Genomic DNA, 15,797 nt, shown 5'->3' with positions numbered 1-15,797 from the left:
AACATTGGCAAAATGATTATGTTTTAAAAATAAACGATTACGGGACAGAAATTTTATGATAGATAGAAGACGGGACGGGGTGGGACGGGACGGTTCAGGACAAAACATAAAGGGACAGGACGGGTTTTCCATTCTAAACTACACATAAAACAGTTCAAACTAAAGCCATACCCAAATCCGATTTAACATCTCTAAGCAAACAGTGAAATATTTTGATTAGTTTAAAAAATAAACAATGAATATCATTTATCATTCTCATATAAATAATTTTAAAATTGTATTATGTAATACAATATCTATATTTTACAACTGTGTCTCTATATATAGTTTATCAAATAAACTCATATAACAAAATTTTACCAAAATAGCATCTATTTAACAAATCGTGATTTTGTAAAAATAACTCCGCACGTACGTGCGGGTCCATCACTAGTAAAGACATTAAAAAGTGAATTTTGCCCCCACACGGTATCAACAAGTTACATTCATTTATTAAAGTTTGAAAAAAATACAATTTTAAAATATGATGTGACAATGATGAGTTAGGTTGTCTGTACCAAACCTGCAACTTGTAACTGTAATTAGATATTGTTAATATTCCTTTTTTTTTTATTTAACAAACAAATTCTTAATATTTATCCAAAGAAATAGTAAAACACTTATATTAATATGTCTTCTTTATGAGTTGCAGTTATCAGTTTATTTGTGCTTTCTATTCGAGCTTAGGTTCATATTCGTGGGACCATTCGGTTTATGATTTAAGCATGATTATGCATATCTATATGGGAGAAAATCAGATTTTTTATTTTGAAAATGTTGTCGAGTAACACTGTAAACCTCCAAATAATTTCATTTACACTATAAACTATCAAAATGATTTTGCCAACACTTTAAATATCAAAATGAGCCTGTTATTTTTGCTATCATAATATATATATATATATATAAACAAATTATATAAATTTTAAAATTAACCTTTTTCAAAATATGATTTTCACTATCTATATATTTTGTTTGATTTATTATGATCACTTTATTGCTTCCAAATAATCATCTATTTAATTCCTAAACGTAATTATATATATGGTTGAAATAAGCGTAGGTATACCTTTATTTAAAAAATCACTATAAGAAATATAACTATTATATCATCTAATTTCTAATTTTAGTTATTTCATATTCTCTCTGTTTAATTTTCTAAGATGTTTTTAGATACTTTATTTTGTTTCACAATATATAATGTTTTTTTTTTTGGTCACCAATATATAATGTTTTAAAAGAGTTGAATTTCCAAGCAAAAATTAAATTCCTTATGAATATTAACATAACGTCTTCGTCATAGCTGTTTTGTCAAAGATTAAGAATTAGATATTGGTGTAATATATATCCACTATTATGTGTTAAAACTTTACTAAAAAGTCTAAAAATATCCAAAACTTTGAATCGAAAATAAATATCTGAAATAACAAAATCTTTTCATGGCTGAAGTGAACTCTCTGAGAATCATATCATCCCATGAAGCAGTCGCGAAAGACTGAGAAAACAAAAGCAGAAAAAAAAGGAATCTACTTTTCAATGGGGTCACGTACGCACCAGTGGCTATAGTATGAAGACGTACGGACATTATTCATTCTTTAATATTTGCTCCATTTTTTTAAAAAATAACGTGAATACGTTTTTTTTTAATATCTCTGTTTATACATTTTTTTCTTTCTATTGTTTACATTGCAACCTACGCAATTTTTCTATGAAATGTTATTTTTTCAAAAGAAATATGCATAATTTTCGACACAATTTTAATTCCGAAAAGCTATGTGGGTCAACAATAATTTGAATGCCCCACACCACGGTCTTGTGCTTGGTAAGTAAAAGTCAACTCTTAGATTATATAGTAGTATTTTTTAATAAGAATGTTAATATTATTATTTGAAAATTATTACTTGTAAACTGTAATTTTCACGGCAAGCAAATAATTATATCCAGAATAATAAATTAATTTTAAGATATTTTTCACAGTAAAAAGAGTAAGAAGTCAACAAATAACTAAGAAAAAGAGATAATGACGTTCGACCTAACTAATAAAAAATTTATTGACATTATGTTAAAAATTAAAAATACATATCAATTGACAAATAACATGAATACACAAAATCAACACAAAAAATAATTATAATTTAGGAATAACCAAACGACAAAAAACAAAAAAAAGAAGCAGGGGTGGATTGATAAATTAATTGTTCATTAAATTGAAGTAAACGTAAAGGATATGGGAAAATAAGTTTTAAATATTAAAAAGACAGAACAGTGGGCTTTGTCAAAAGCGGTTTTGATCGAAACCAGGGGACTTGTTCTTCAGTAATCGTGGCTCTTAAGACGCCAGTTGTCACATCTTATATTATTATTATTTTTAGTCTTTTTCAGGAAAAAAAAGTAATACTATTTTAATTAATATTCATATGCTCATATGCTATTTTTAGTCAATGTCTGGTTGCTGTCGATTTTTTTTTTAAAAATCAACAAATTGCATTGGGACGCATACTTCAGATAAGATATAGGATGATTTTGTAATTGCCCATATTACATTTTTGCTATTTCAAGATGATTGATTTTTATATTTATTCTCCTCTTTCTTATTTAAATCAATCAAGACGATATTTATTTTAGTTTCTGTGAACAAATGATTTTAATCCATCATTGATCATTTTATTCGATTTCTTTTTTTAACCCCGGTTATTTGAATAAAATATTCGAAGGTTTATACAAATGGCTTATTTAGAGCCATGAAAACAACTTAATATAATTAATTTAGATTGATATAGTTGATGACTAATTTGATGATATCCTCGTGAAACAATTTCTTATAAAAAAGATATTTGAATAGTGAGTGATGCTGACGCGGCAAATCGGGTGTAAAGTAGATATCCAGCTCAGACCAAACACATGTGATTGGCTGATTCATATTTTGAAAACACTATTAAGTTTTTTTTTAATTATTGATTGATTGAAAGATCAAAGCTAATTTTTAGTTTAAATGAACTTCTAACCACTAATCTTATCCTCTTAATTAGTTGTATTGCCCACCGCCTCATATATTTTATTTTTGTATTTTACAGTGTAATTCCATTCTATTGGATAGACGGAATATTATTCAATAGTTTTTTTTTTTCAATTTAGTAAAATAGTTATGTGACATCAAATAGATTTACAGAATCGAGTAGATGTAAAACGTACAATCGTTTTATTTTTAGTATAAAGTCGATCTTTCACTGTCCCAACTATATTTTGAGGTTATGCATTTTGTAATTTTGTTTATTGGTGGTAATGCCATAGTTCCATTTAATACATATGTGGTGCATATAGCAAAATTATTATATAACTGTTTTTTGTTTTGAATTATTGTATAAGAAATTTTCAAAACGATCTAACACTAAAACAAAAGAAATATATATATATATATATTTGAATGAATGTATATTTTATTCAATAAGGAAACCATTATTACATCAAGTGTGTTATTTTTAAAGTTTGCTAAATTATCTATAGCCTAGAACTTAGATACGACTATTAAGAAGCATACATAACAAATTTATGGACGTTTCTGTAAAAACGGAGAAATATCAAATCAAAATATTCTACTAAATTTCAGAAAATCATGCAGTAATTGACAAATAAATAAAGATTACTAACTATTTTTGTCAACTGATTAGTTTAATGTGTAGTGTAGAACTCCACATCGTGATATCTTGATGATTGTGATTCATGTTTTGACTTTATAAACCGAAAAGTATAATTAATTACAAAAACGAAAATGGAAGACATATGGTTTCTACGTTTTAAATATATATATATATATATATGGTAATGCAAAAATGTACGATGTCATACGTACAACGAAAGGACGAATAAGAATATTAACAAAAGCCAGCTCATTTGACGAAAGCAATAATTAAGTATGTATTAGAAGACAAATCAGATCACATTTGTTAAAATCAATAATTAAGTATGTATTAGTGTATTAGTAGTTTAGTTCCCTAATTAAAACAAACACTCCAAAGTCCAAGTTTTTAAACACAAGAAAACATATTCGTGCTGTACCGCTTTAACTTTCACGAAACCCACCTTTTTGGGTAATTTTGTTTTCTACTGTTTCTTTTTACATGCCAACGTTGGAAAAATCCAAAATATATATCTACAATATATATAGTCTTAGATTTTTTGATATATTTTGACTACACATGTCGAAAGATGAATCCACAAACTTAATAACATAAGAAATGTGAAACTGCTATGGTATACAAAAGACAAAAGAGTCCAACTTATTTTGCCAAAACAGTCTATGGAAATAATCGGATAAAGTTTTTGATATGGATAATGTATTACTGAAATCAGTGTGTACAGTGTGCATAACTGGTGAAGATTAAGCAGGAGGTCTTTGTACCATCCATACCACTATAGTTGAATTCAGTTCAATAGCCATTTCGTTTTTACCAATCAATTTCAATTTTTTGGTTTATTCAGAAACCATTTCGCAATTTTTTTTTTCCCAATTTTCGTTCAATTAACATAAAATGCAAAATATTTTATCATTAATTATAAAATCCAATATTATTAATGTTATGTTTGTAGATTATTTTTTTAGGATTGAATATTCTATTTTAATAGTAATTTGGTTATATATATATATATATATATATATATATATTATTTTTATTTATAAAATACGCTAGAATGTATTACTTGTGAAAAAGCACTATAGGAAGATTTTTAAAAAAAGAGAGAAATTTTTTGGTATCATGTGTAATTTTTCAATTATACATGATTACCAATATTTGTTTTGTTAATTACTAATAAAATAATAATACATTTCACCAAATTTTCAGTACAAAAATGCATGGCTATGCCTATACTATTTGCAAATTTTTCAAAATGTTTAAATGGGATTATGAGGTTTTTTACTATTTACAAATTTATTAGCTTTTTACATTTCGACGTTTTTGAAACGGTGAAAGCAGAAAGTGTAATATACTAATGTACATTTTATGTGTTTTTTTAAATAATAACAGAGCCTACGATAGTTAGAGTTCTTTCATATATGGCATGACTCATTGCCACAAACACCATGCTCACCTTAAAAATCAAATCTCTATTTTAAATCCTCTATTTATAGAAGTCACGATAAACCAACTTACGAATTGATTCAACCCAATACTTTGTCAACAGATTTGTCTCTTAAGGTAAACAACCTATATGTCTTTCACTAATCATTCTAAACAAAAACTTATCTAAAATCAAGTGTTATTCTTGTAACTCTTTTTAAGTCATCGAATTATATAACAGTTTGTTGAAATTTATCCAAACTCAAATCATCTAAATTGTTTGATTGATAGCAGTCTGTTGTTTGGTCTTAACAGAATCTAATATGAACAACCAATTGATCATAAACTTCTATATTCAAAGCTTAAGCAATGTAATAATCAGTACATACAATGACATAATATATAGAGAACCATAAACCGAAACCAGAATCTGTCATTATAATGCCATAGATAGCTTCACAGTGCAAAATAAGATTTCAATACTAATTAAGTCTCAATTATTTCACCTCGAACCAGAGATCTCGGTTACATAATGTTTAGGGCTTATTTGAGACATTGGTCAGTCCAGAGAGGTTCACAAAAGGTTTTTAGTTGGTTCACTTCCACTTCTTGAATTTGCCTCCAAACATTCCATGCTTCCCATGCTTGAACTTTCCGTGCTTCCCATGCTTGAACTTTCCATGACCATGACCATAACCATAGCCATGACCATGATGACCAAAGCCGTGACCATATGCAGCATGTCCATAAGGGCTGTGAGAGCTATGAGCTATGTGGTGAGCTCCATAGGCAGCAGCAGCACCTGCAATCATACCCCCAATTCCTCCTGCGTGTCCTGAAAGAAGTAGAGGTAACTGCATGAAGAAAGAAACTAAAGGGAAAAACAGATATACTGCATGATGAATCTGCAAAGTTGTCTTTATGATTCCCAAATTGATATAAAAAGGATTTAGTGTTACTTAATAAATTAACAAAACTTGAATTGAATGGTGCTATACAAGAACACTTTGGACAAACAATATAGGCATATAGCCAATAATCATAAAATCTACAAAAGGGAAGTCAAAAGGTGTTCAGTTATTGGAATACAAACTCTTGCAACTATAACAATCAATGACTATGGATTCCCGTTAACTACAAGCTTAATTTATTTCAGCAGATTCTATGTTTCAACTTCTTTCTAAGTGACTTTTAACACAAACTACGATTCGATACTAATCTTAGAATTTCACAGGGAACATAGGGACAAATACACTGCTTCAACTTCTTTCTAAAGTGAAATCTACCACATATATGATACTGAATTTGAAATTATCAAAATACTCTGTTTCAAAATCTTTATAAAGTGACTTCTAAGATTTCGCTAAACTGCAAGGGTTTTAAGTAACATTAGCAAAAAAAGATAGAGTACCAGAGTGATGAGCAGGATAGCCAGCAGGAGGGTAACCACCATGACCAGGTGCAGGAGGATAACCACCATAACCAGGGGCAGGAGGATAGCCACCAGGTGCTGGGGGATAACCACCAGGCGCCGGTGGGTATGCACTTGGAGGATAACCTGCAGGTGGGTAAGCACCAGGTGGTGGAGGGTAACCTTGTTGCGGGTATCCAGCAGGTGGATACCCAGGAGCCGGCGGGTATCCAGCAGGAGGATACCCATGAAAACCTTTGTCATTGTCACCTCCCATGTTTTCTATCAATCAACAATACAACCTAGACATAAAAAAGAATATCAAATTAGGTCATCCCAATAACTGGACAAACCAATCAACTTCAACATCAGGGAATCACGCAGAAAAACCAAACTGATTATGTCAGACATCAAAACTTTCATCAGGGGATCAAGCAGACAAACCAGCAATGTAACAACTCATGGATTAAATAAAAAGATTCATGTAACTAATCTCAATAAAATTGCACAAACCAAGCCTAAAGTATCAAGCTTTCTTCAGGGGATCGAGCAAACACACTAGAGTCAAGTAATGAGATAAACCACCAATGTCACTAATCATTGATTAGGCCAGAGATCAGTGTAAATCTCAATCAAATTGCACAAACCAAGCAATAACTTCAAGAGTAGATCACACAGGCAAGAGTTAAACCAGCGTTAATAAAACAGAAGATGAACAAACAAAACCCTAAATTCATAATTTTTATTTTGCCACATTCATTATTCTTCATATACCCCAAACAATAAAAAAAACCAAACCTTTTTGGGTTCTGTTCCCAGCAAACAGAAAAATACGATTTTTTTGTTTTACAATCAATACGATCGAACCAAAAACAGAAGAGAAGTTTAAAGAACAAAGATCTAAACTTTCATTGATTACAAAAACAATAGTTGCGAGTAAAATTCAACAATTGCAAAGAGATCTAAAAGAAGAAAAAGATGAGAGCTTTTTTTCTTTACCTGAGAGACGAAATCACCAAAGATGTGGAAACGTAATTGGAAGAGGAAGAAATAAAAATCAAGACACTGGAGGAGATAACTACTACTTATACATGTTTCCTTACGCGGCACAATTTCCAAACAAGCTATGTTTTCATCTTTAGTCCTTGTATTTTTAGAACAATCACAATTTGTTATTTTAGCTTTCATAAATAGAGATTATGTCCAAACTTATTAACACGAAGAACGACAATGTAAGTTTGTAACAGTTCCGATGTTCTTTTTTTGATATTTTTCTTGAAAGATTGTTTATTTTTTTTTTCAATTTGGAATGGTTATTAACTTCTTGTGGGGGTGTTTATGAAATATAAGAAACTTATAGGGTAAAAAGGAGAGAAAAATGATTATATTTTCTAACTTACAATATTTTAGCGTTGCGAAAACGCGCACTGAACGCGTGATTCTTTTACATACGTATGGGATAAAATTTCTACTTTTTTGGATAAATGCCAAAAGAATCGAATCTACACAAAATCCCCCATACATTATTTTTGACTTACAATATATATTTTCCCTAATAAGCAATATTACATTATTGTACATCATAGAGATAACCATTTTTATGTAGAAGAATGGTTTCTAGAATATATAACTGCTATCAACTTTATTTACAACTAATCAGTTCTAACCAGGATGAATTTGCAATGTTGTTTGACTGAGAAATATAACAATAGCTATTAGAATTGAAGAGCAGGCCAAATATCCGGTATCAAATTATTAATTTACCAAAAGGATTTACTGGAAAAGTTGGAGCTTAGTTACTAGATGTAACACCTTTTTAAGGACATTAGAGCAAATCACATACAATGACATATATTATAACTTACACAAAGCTAATAAGACTACTAGCTACTTTTGATTCATTGAAGTCCATAGAACACAGGCAGAATCAGGTGACAGAGAAAGAGACAGAGATAGAGAGAGGCAAGACCTTCTGAAATTTGACAAAAGGCTGAGACTTTTGATCAGCAGAACCTCAGCGTACGTTCCAATTCCTGTTCATCTTCGCAGTTGTAGCCAAGTTCAAAAGCTCGTGCTGCGATGAAAAGAAGACGCAAACTGTTCACTTATATGTTGGATATAAAAGGAATAAATGGAAAGGGAGGCAAGAGAGAGAGATAGATATGTACCCAATCGGCTTTTATCTGTGAATACTTCAAGTTCTAGTTCAGCTTCTTCCTCATAGAACCCATCTGCGTCTGGATCAGTTTGTACAAGCAAAGTTTCAGAACAAAGTCCTGAGATAGTACACACCATGAGATCACCCTCCGGGCTCAATATTACTTCCTTGCAGTTGTCATCACATACTGTTGTAAAGACCATAAAAATCATATAAGATTCAAGAAAAAAACCACAGGCATTAAAGTTACATTTTTACAGCATTTCATACCATGAACATTTCCTGTCTCTTTGCATATGAACACATCGTCAATCTGATGGTATGAACATTTAGTCCCCAAACAAATATGGCCAGTGACAACCTTATCGGCAAGTCCTTTGCTTTTCTTCCATAGAGACACTTGTTCAAGTACAGTTTTGTCAAGAATTATTCTGTCATCCACCATCTAAACGTTGCAAACAAGAACATGAGAAATTTTTTGAACTAATAATTCATGCCAAAACATAAACAAATACTTATAGAAATAGTTACCTCAGATGGAAGAGGAGCTTGGCTTCTCTTTGCTGCTTGCATTTGAATGTAATACTCTTTGAAATCTGACGGACATGTTCTGACAAGTTCAATCATGTCCTGCTCGTCACGCTAAAATTCAACAAAAGAAAGGAATCACTTGAATATATATGAAGTATGAACTCTAATAACATTGTATATACTCCTCAATAATGTAATCTTAAAGCAAACAAGTTTAGACAAATAACCAAGTGAGATACTCACATCAATATAAAGCTTCTTCCAAGCAGACTCACGTAACTTTCTAGTTGGAGGAGTTAGTCCCCACCGGATACAGTATCTGAAAATAAAATCAATCAAAATTGTACCAATATCAGTTTTAAATACAAACTATTGATTTTGAAGGTAAAATTCTTATCGAACTACAAGAGCGAATACGAGAGGAGACTACTTACAGGCGACGCCATAAGGATTCATCAGACGCAGCAAAATTGAGAAATCTACACACCAAAGAGCATGATACAAGATCCTGTAAATCACATTCAAACAATTTCGATTAAAAATAAGCAGCAAATTAAGATGTTAAATTAACGATTAAGAAGGCACATGAAATGAAATACCTCAGAGGATAAGAACTTGAGAATATGACGAAAGAGCTCCGTAGGAACACTGCTGAGAACTCCACTCTCTATTCTCTTTGCACCAGTTCTATCTTTGTTACCATCTTCCTTTTGATCTTCATCCTTCTTCTCTACAGCGTTTGTTTCTCCGTCTTTCTCAATACGTTGCCGTTTTGCTTCAGGTTCTTTCGCTTCCTGTTCCTACAAAACCCCCCAAAAGCACCAATAAAAAACGTTGAACAAGAGCTAAACTTACAATTCACAGTAGACAGAAATTTATAAATTTCACATCAATATGCTTACTTATAATTTCATATAATATGCATATAATTTCATATAATATGCTTATATTTTCATAAAAGTCAAGTACGAATTACACGGAAAAAAACATCAAATTTACGATCTAAATTACAGATCAAGGAATTAAAGTCATCGAAAATTCGCAAAAAAAAAGGGAAAATTAAAAAAAAATGTCGATAGGTTTCAGATTCAGTGACAAAATCCAATATTACAAAACCCTAAATAAATTTGAAAATTTGAAAAAAAGAAGAAAAAAATTACCGACGAGACTTCCGATTCGAGGAATCGAGCGAAACACTCATCTTCATCATCGGAACCAGACATATTGTTCAGCTGGTGAAGATTGAAGCTCCGGCGATGATGGTTGTTGTGTTTATGCGGCTAGGGAAGGATAAAGAGGAGAGAGGAGAGAGGAGAGAGACGAGAGACGAGAGGATTGGGCGATTTGGAACCGGTGGCGTGAGATTGGAGGCGACCTCGGGCCGACAAGTTTTAATAAATGGGCCTCATAAACAAAATGGGTTTATTTATAATAATAATAACTAAGCCCATAACCCTCTTACTTTTCATTTCTCAACCTCAAAAGTCAACGTCATTGATAGTACTAATTTAATCCAAATTAGCTCTTCCTACAAAACTTGATTAATTTAAATAATGACATTTTTCAAATTAACATAACGACGTGTGACCTACTACTACTAGTACTAATATATTTATTTTATTTTCTATTTTGGAAAAAGAAAAATAATTACTTTCCCTTCAATAGAAAATAGAACATTGATTTTTTACCATTTTTTACAGTTTAATAATATAATAAGATTTCTCATCATTTTTACAATTTCTTTTACCAAACATATTTTATAAATTAAAACCTCTTCAGTTAAAAATTTCACAGACAACATTTTTTTACGGTAAAGTCATTATAGCTATAAATAAGTACCGTTACCAAGTTACACTATAATTTTGTCTGTTGTTTTTTTCATTTTAAGGAAAAAAAAATATTATTGTGATTAAAATTATTACAAATATTTTGAGAGAATATAAGCACATTAATCTTTTTTAAAAATGGAATTATATCAGAAATTTTTTTAAAGTAGGATATATGATCATATTTAACACTTGTTATAAATTAATATGTTTTTATTAAACTATATAGATATAGAAAATAATCTGGCAAAAATATTACTAGTAATTTTTTAATCAAATTAGGTATGCTTTAAAATTATTAGTATTTTAAGAAAATATCATATTACTAGATGTTGTATACACTACTGTATTTACAAGTTTAATTTTCAACGGTAAACATGTTAAACTTTCTTTTGATGGAAATATATCAGAATTTTATTAAACTATATATTAAAATAAAATAATCTGGCAAAAACTAAAATGTTTACATTTTTTGTTTTGTCTTTAAATTTTTTTTAAAAAGCATAATAACTTTTATTTTTCTTTTGTCAATCCAAAAGCTTAATAATTAATTTAAGACCAGATAGAAGAAGAAACCAAAACGACTAGGACGAGGAGAAAGAAGTAAGAACCACAATTTGAAATATTTAGGAGAAGCAAATCAAAGGATCTTAATTGCTTCTACAGGTGGGCACAGGTCTACAAGTGCGCGGGCACAGGTGTTTTATTTCACTTCTTCGATTAGGTAGAGCGAAAGAGAGAGAGAGAGAGAGAGAGAGTTAATATGGCTGTTCCGGCGATTGTAAACGGCGGCGATGCGACGGCGAGAGAAGCACAAATGGCACACTCTGCAATGACTTTGGTTCAGGTGATAAATGGAGGTTACCATGTGATTACGAAAGTAGCTCTTAACGTTGGTGTGAACCAGCTCGTCTTTTGTGTCTTTCGAGATCTTCTTGCTCTCTCCCTTCTCGCACCTCTCGCCTTCTTCCGTGAAAGGTCTCTCCTTTATACTTTTTTCACAATAAATACTTTTTTCCTTACTCATTTGCTTGAATTGTGTTGAATCGTTTAAAATCTGAAAATTTTTCATTTGGTCAATGCAAAGTTCTGATTTTGGTTTGATGGGTTTATCTTATATGCAGCAACAATCAACATATCATGATAAAAACTTGATATTTCTGAAATTGAAATTAGGGGTTTGTTTTGTCTTCTCTCTGTTTGTTGGATAAGTCTAGCATGGGAAGCATCTTTGTTCATTCGGTTTATACTGTTTGGCTTTGATATTGTTCTGTTTAGTAAAGATTTGACTTGAATCCATGGTCTTTAGTTTGGGGAACTGATCAGATTCTGTTTTGGAGATTAATATTAGTAAGTATTGGTTCTTCTTTTATCATTTCAGAAGGATCAGACCTCCTATGAGTAAAAGCATCCTCTTTTCACTCTTCTTTCTGGGTTTAGCAGGGTAAGTAATCAACTCAATTCTCATTTCTCTTTTAAAATCTTGATGGGAAGATTCTAATACCATTTGAATCTCTCAATGTTGATAGGATATTTGGGAACCAATTACTATTTCTTATGGGTTTATCGTACACGAATCCAACCTATGCCGCTGCTATACAACCATCAATTCCTGTCTTTACATTCCTCTTGGCTGTCATGATGGGGTGAGTATGAGTTTCCTCAACATTACTGTAAAATGTGAAATTTTGGTGTAGAGAAATTTGTCATTTGTCATTTGTGTATATAGAAATCTCTTGATGTTCTTCTTCTTTGTATGCAGTACAGAAAAACTGAACTTGTTTAAGATTGAGGGCCAAATGAAAATTGGAGGTACACTTGTTTGTGTTTCGGGTGCTGTAGTGATGGCTTTGTTCCGTGGTCCAGCCTTGTTTGGAGGTATAGATGCAGCAGACTCAGCAAATAGTGTAATAATTAATAGAAATGAACCACAGCCTAGTGGGTGGTTAGTCTTTAGTTTTCTTGGTCTTGGCTTTGATCTATGGCACATTGGAGTTATATGCTTGATTGGAAACTGTATGTGTATGGCTGCTTTTCTCGCTGTCCAAGCACCGGTTTTGAAGAAGTATCCTGCCTACCTTTCGGTTACCGCGTATTCGTACTTCTTCGGTGCATCAATAATGATCACAACGGCTTTCGTTTTTGTTAGAGAGCCTAAAGATTGGAGTTTGACACAATCTGAGGTTCTTGCTGTTATATTCGCGGTAAGTTTTTACAACTGAGATGTAACATGTTCATATTGGGTGTGTTCAGAGCCGTGTGTTTGATACAAAAGACTGGACATTGAGCTCAAAAAGATTGGAACGGATTCATCTAACTAGTTTGTCCTTTTTCTCTTTTCGGATTTTGTTCCTCAGGGAGTGTTTGCATCAGCTTTAAACTATGGACTCTTGACTTGGTCCAATAAAATTCTTGGAGCTGCTTTGGTTTCTCTATACAATCCTCTTCAGCCTGCAACATCCGCCTTTCTATCGACAATTTTCCTCGGCAGCCCGATCTATCTTGGAAGGTTTTTTTCAAAATTTCTACTCTTCCTTGCATCTTGTGATCCATCCACACACATTAAAAACCTTTGTCTCTTCTGATTGTATTGAATCATATAGTGATATTTTCGTTTCTCTGCGCAGCATTGTGGGTGGAATCCTCATCATTTGCGGGCTTTATATGGTTACTTGGGCATCTTATAGAGAACAACAAACAACAAAAGAATCTGGGAATGAGATTGCTTCTTCTAGTGATGTCAGAATCTCAGAACCTTTGATTTACAGAGATGAGACGGGTAAATTATTATGAACAGGTAAAGAAAAGAACAATTTTTTTTGAGTTCAACATTGATTGTATAAGTGACTAAAAAAACAAAGATTCAAAATATTCATCTTCCTCATGTTCATCTATGGAAAAACATCTCTGTTCTGTTTCTCAAGAATTGGTGATATACGGTTTTTATAACTGGGTGAAAAACGAAACATTCAAAACTCATTTTATCTGAGAATCTGAACAGTAATTAAAAATTCGATAATTAGAAATGACAGCAATTTGCAAATTATCAAAAGAAAAATGAGCAGTTTCGTAAATACAATAACATAAATACCCAAAGATGTGGTCGAAAGCTCGTATAAACAAAAATGTGTGGGGAAAATTAGTATATATGAAAATGTGGTGTTCAATTCGTAAATACCAAAACATGTGAGGCAAAGTCGCAAAGACCCGAAGGATGTGGGGAAAAAATAGTAAAGACCAAAAGACACGGAGAAAATTTGTATATACGAAAAAGATGTGGGGAAAATTCGTAAAGACCCAAAAGATGTGGGGGAAAATTAGTAAATACCAAAATTCGTGGGGCAAAACTAGTAAAGACCAAAATGTGGGCAAATTCTTAAAAACCCAAAACATGTGGGGCGTATTGGTAAATACCAAAAGGTGTGGGGAAAATTCGAAAAGACCCAATAGATTTGAGGCAAATTCGTAAAAACCAAAAGTGGAGGAGGAAATCGTTAAAAACAAAATGTGGGAAAAATCGTAAATACTATAAGATGTGGTGCAAATTCGTAAATACTGCATATATACACTGAACTCTTCGAGACTATCTTCAATTAGGCATGACCAAAAGCTAACCTTAACCGTATTTTTAACCGTAACCGGACCGTTTATCAACCGTAACCGGACCGTAACCGTATAAAACGGTTAAAAATTGTAACCGTTAACCGTAAAAGTAAATTAGTTACGGTTAAAAAATAATAATAACCGTAACCGTTAATTAACCGTAATTAATCGTCGGTTAACCGTACGGTTAAACGCTCGGTTAACCGCATATTTAAAATTTTAAAATAAATTATATTATAACTGTATACAATACCCAGATTTAACTAATTCACTATAAATAATTGAAATCAGATATATTTTTTACTTGTAAAATAAATAATATTTCATAAAATTTTATCTCCAATATTAATATTATAATAATCATCAAATAACCGTAACCGTATTTAACCGTAACCGTAATTAACCGTAACCGTATATAACCGTAACCGTCTTAACCGTATATATAATGATTAAGGTTATGGTTAAAAAAATTATAACCGTTAACCGGTGGTTAATTAACCATAATCGTATTAACCATAACCGTGGTCATGCCTATCTTCAATGACGATGTGTAGTTCAATATACTGCGTACACTGAACTTTTCTACTATTTATATTATGGGGAATATAACAAAGTGTTATTACACACATTCCTTACCACCGAAGGCCTCGTACGTAACATGTGTTATTAGACACATTCCTTACCACCGAATGACCAAAGTATGACAAGTATGTAACTTCATTAATATCTTAACAAAATAATTGCATTCTCCAAAGCTGCTAATTTGATGTTACTCATTCGTTGAGAGAAGAAAATAAGAGAAATGTATGTTAGTATTAGAGTGTATATAGAATTGGTTTAATTCTGGTTATCTATATTGTGTATAGTGTGGTCTTCCTTCAGTATTTTTTTTTGCTAAATCTGTAAATATCATATAAGAGAACAAAGTTCTGAATTACATGAAGGAGGGCTTAGCAGAAGTTGGTTCCTTGCCAAAAAACATAAAAACAAGGAAACAAAACGAAGATTAATACAAGAACATCAAAGATTTACAGCAGCAGTAGTCACATTATCCAGCGGGACATTAGAGCCTTGAAGCTTTTTCTATGCCGACGGGCAGTGATAGAATTACGAACCTCCCGATCTATAAGTTTAAAGATAACCAAATGGTTGATAATCTGAGAATTATGGAG

The 15,797-nt window shown here is 31.6% G+C and overlaps 3 protein-coding genes across 5 annotated transcripts; 1 reads left to right on the top strand and 2 right to left on the bottom strand.

The window, feature by feature from the left end:
• Nucleotides 1–5,431: 5,431 nt before the first annotated feature.
• LOC17874730 (F-box protein SKIP31) lies at nt 5,432–10,506 on the bottom strand. 3 transcript variants are annotated; one of them, XR_002834162.1, is made up of 10 exons: nt 10,357–10,506; nt 9,796–9,990; nt 9,631–9,704; nt 9,440–9,515; nt 9,197–9,307; nt 8,936–9,110; nt 8,676–8,852; nt 8,477–8,581; nt 6,508–6,809; nt 5,432–5,931 (listed from the first exon to the last, which is right to left on the bottom strand). XR_002834162.1 is itself a non-coding variant. In XM_023783555.1 (8 exons), the coding sequence occupies exons 1-8, from the start codon at nt 10,417–10,419 to the stop codon at nt 8,511–8,513; spliced, it is 948 nt and encodes a 315-aa protein (XP_023639323.1). In that variant the 5' UTR covers nt 10,420–10,505; the 3' UTR covers nt 8,235–8,510. The 3 variants fall into 3 exon arrangements, 1 of the variants encoding a protein (XP_023639323.1); XR_002834160.1 differs by having other exon boundaries at nt 9,796–9,996; nt 10,357–10,505; XM_023783555.1 differs by lacking the exons at nt 5,432–5,931; nt 6,508–6,809 and having other exon boundaries at nt 8,235–8,581; nt 9,796–9,996; nt 10,357–10,505.
• On the bottom strand, nt 5,693–6,784 carry LOC17876339 (annexin A7). Its single transcript, XM_023781708.1, has 3 exons — nt 6,508–6,784; nt 6,095–6,144; nt 5,693–5,950 (listed from the first exon to the last, which is right to left on the bottom strand). Exons 1-3 carry the CDS (start codon nt 6,782–6,784, stop codon nt 5,693–5,695), a joined length of 585 nt encoding a protein of 194 aa, XP_023637476.1.
• A 1,103-nt stretch (nt 10,507–11,609) lies between the features above and the next one.
• Nucleotides 11,610–13,971, top strand: LOC17875864 (WAT1-related protein At5g45370). Its single transcript, XM_006280561.2, has 6 exons — nt 11,610–12,000; nt 12,404–12,466; nt 12,552–12,668; nt 12,785–13,226; nt 13,380–13,531; nt 13,650–13,971. Exons 1-6 carry the CDS (start codon nt 11,786–11,788, stop codon nt 13,813–13,815), a joined length of 1,155 nt encoding a protein of 384 aa, XP_006280623.1. The 5' UTR covers nt 11,610–11,785; the 3' UTR covers nt 13,816–13,971.
• Nucleotides 13,972–15,797: the final 1,826 nt, after the last annotated feature.

The sequence above is a fragment of the Capsella rubella genome, unplaced genomic scaffold (genome assembly GCF_000375325.1).
Source record: "Capsella rubella cultivar Monte Gargano unplaced genomic scaffold, Caprub1_0 scaffold_8, whole genome shotgun sequence".
Lineage (NCBI taxonomy): Eukaryota > Viridiplantae > Streptophyta > Magnoliopsida > Brassicales > Brassicaceae > Capsella > Capsella rubella.
The sequence above is the reverse complement of the archived record's forward strand: the minus strand, read 5'-3'. Positions and strand labels throughout refer to the sequence as shown.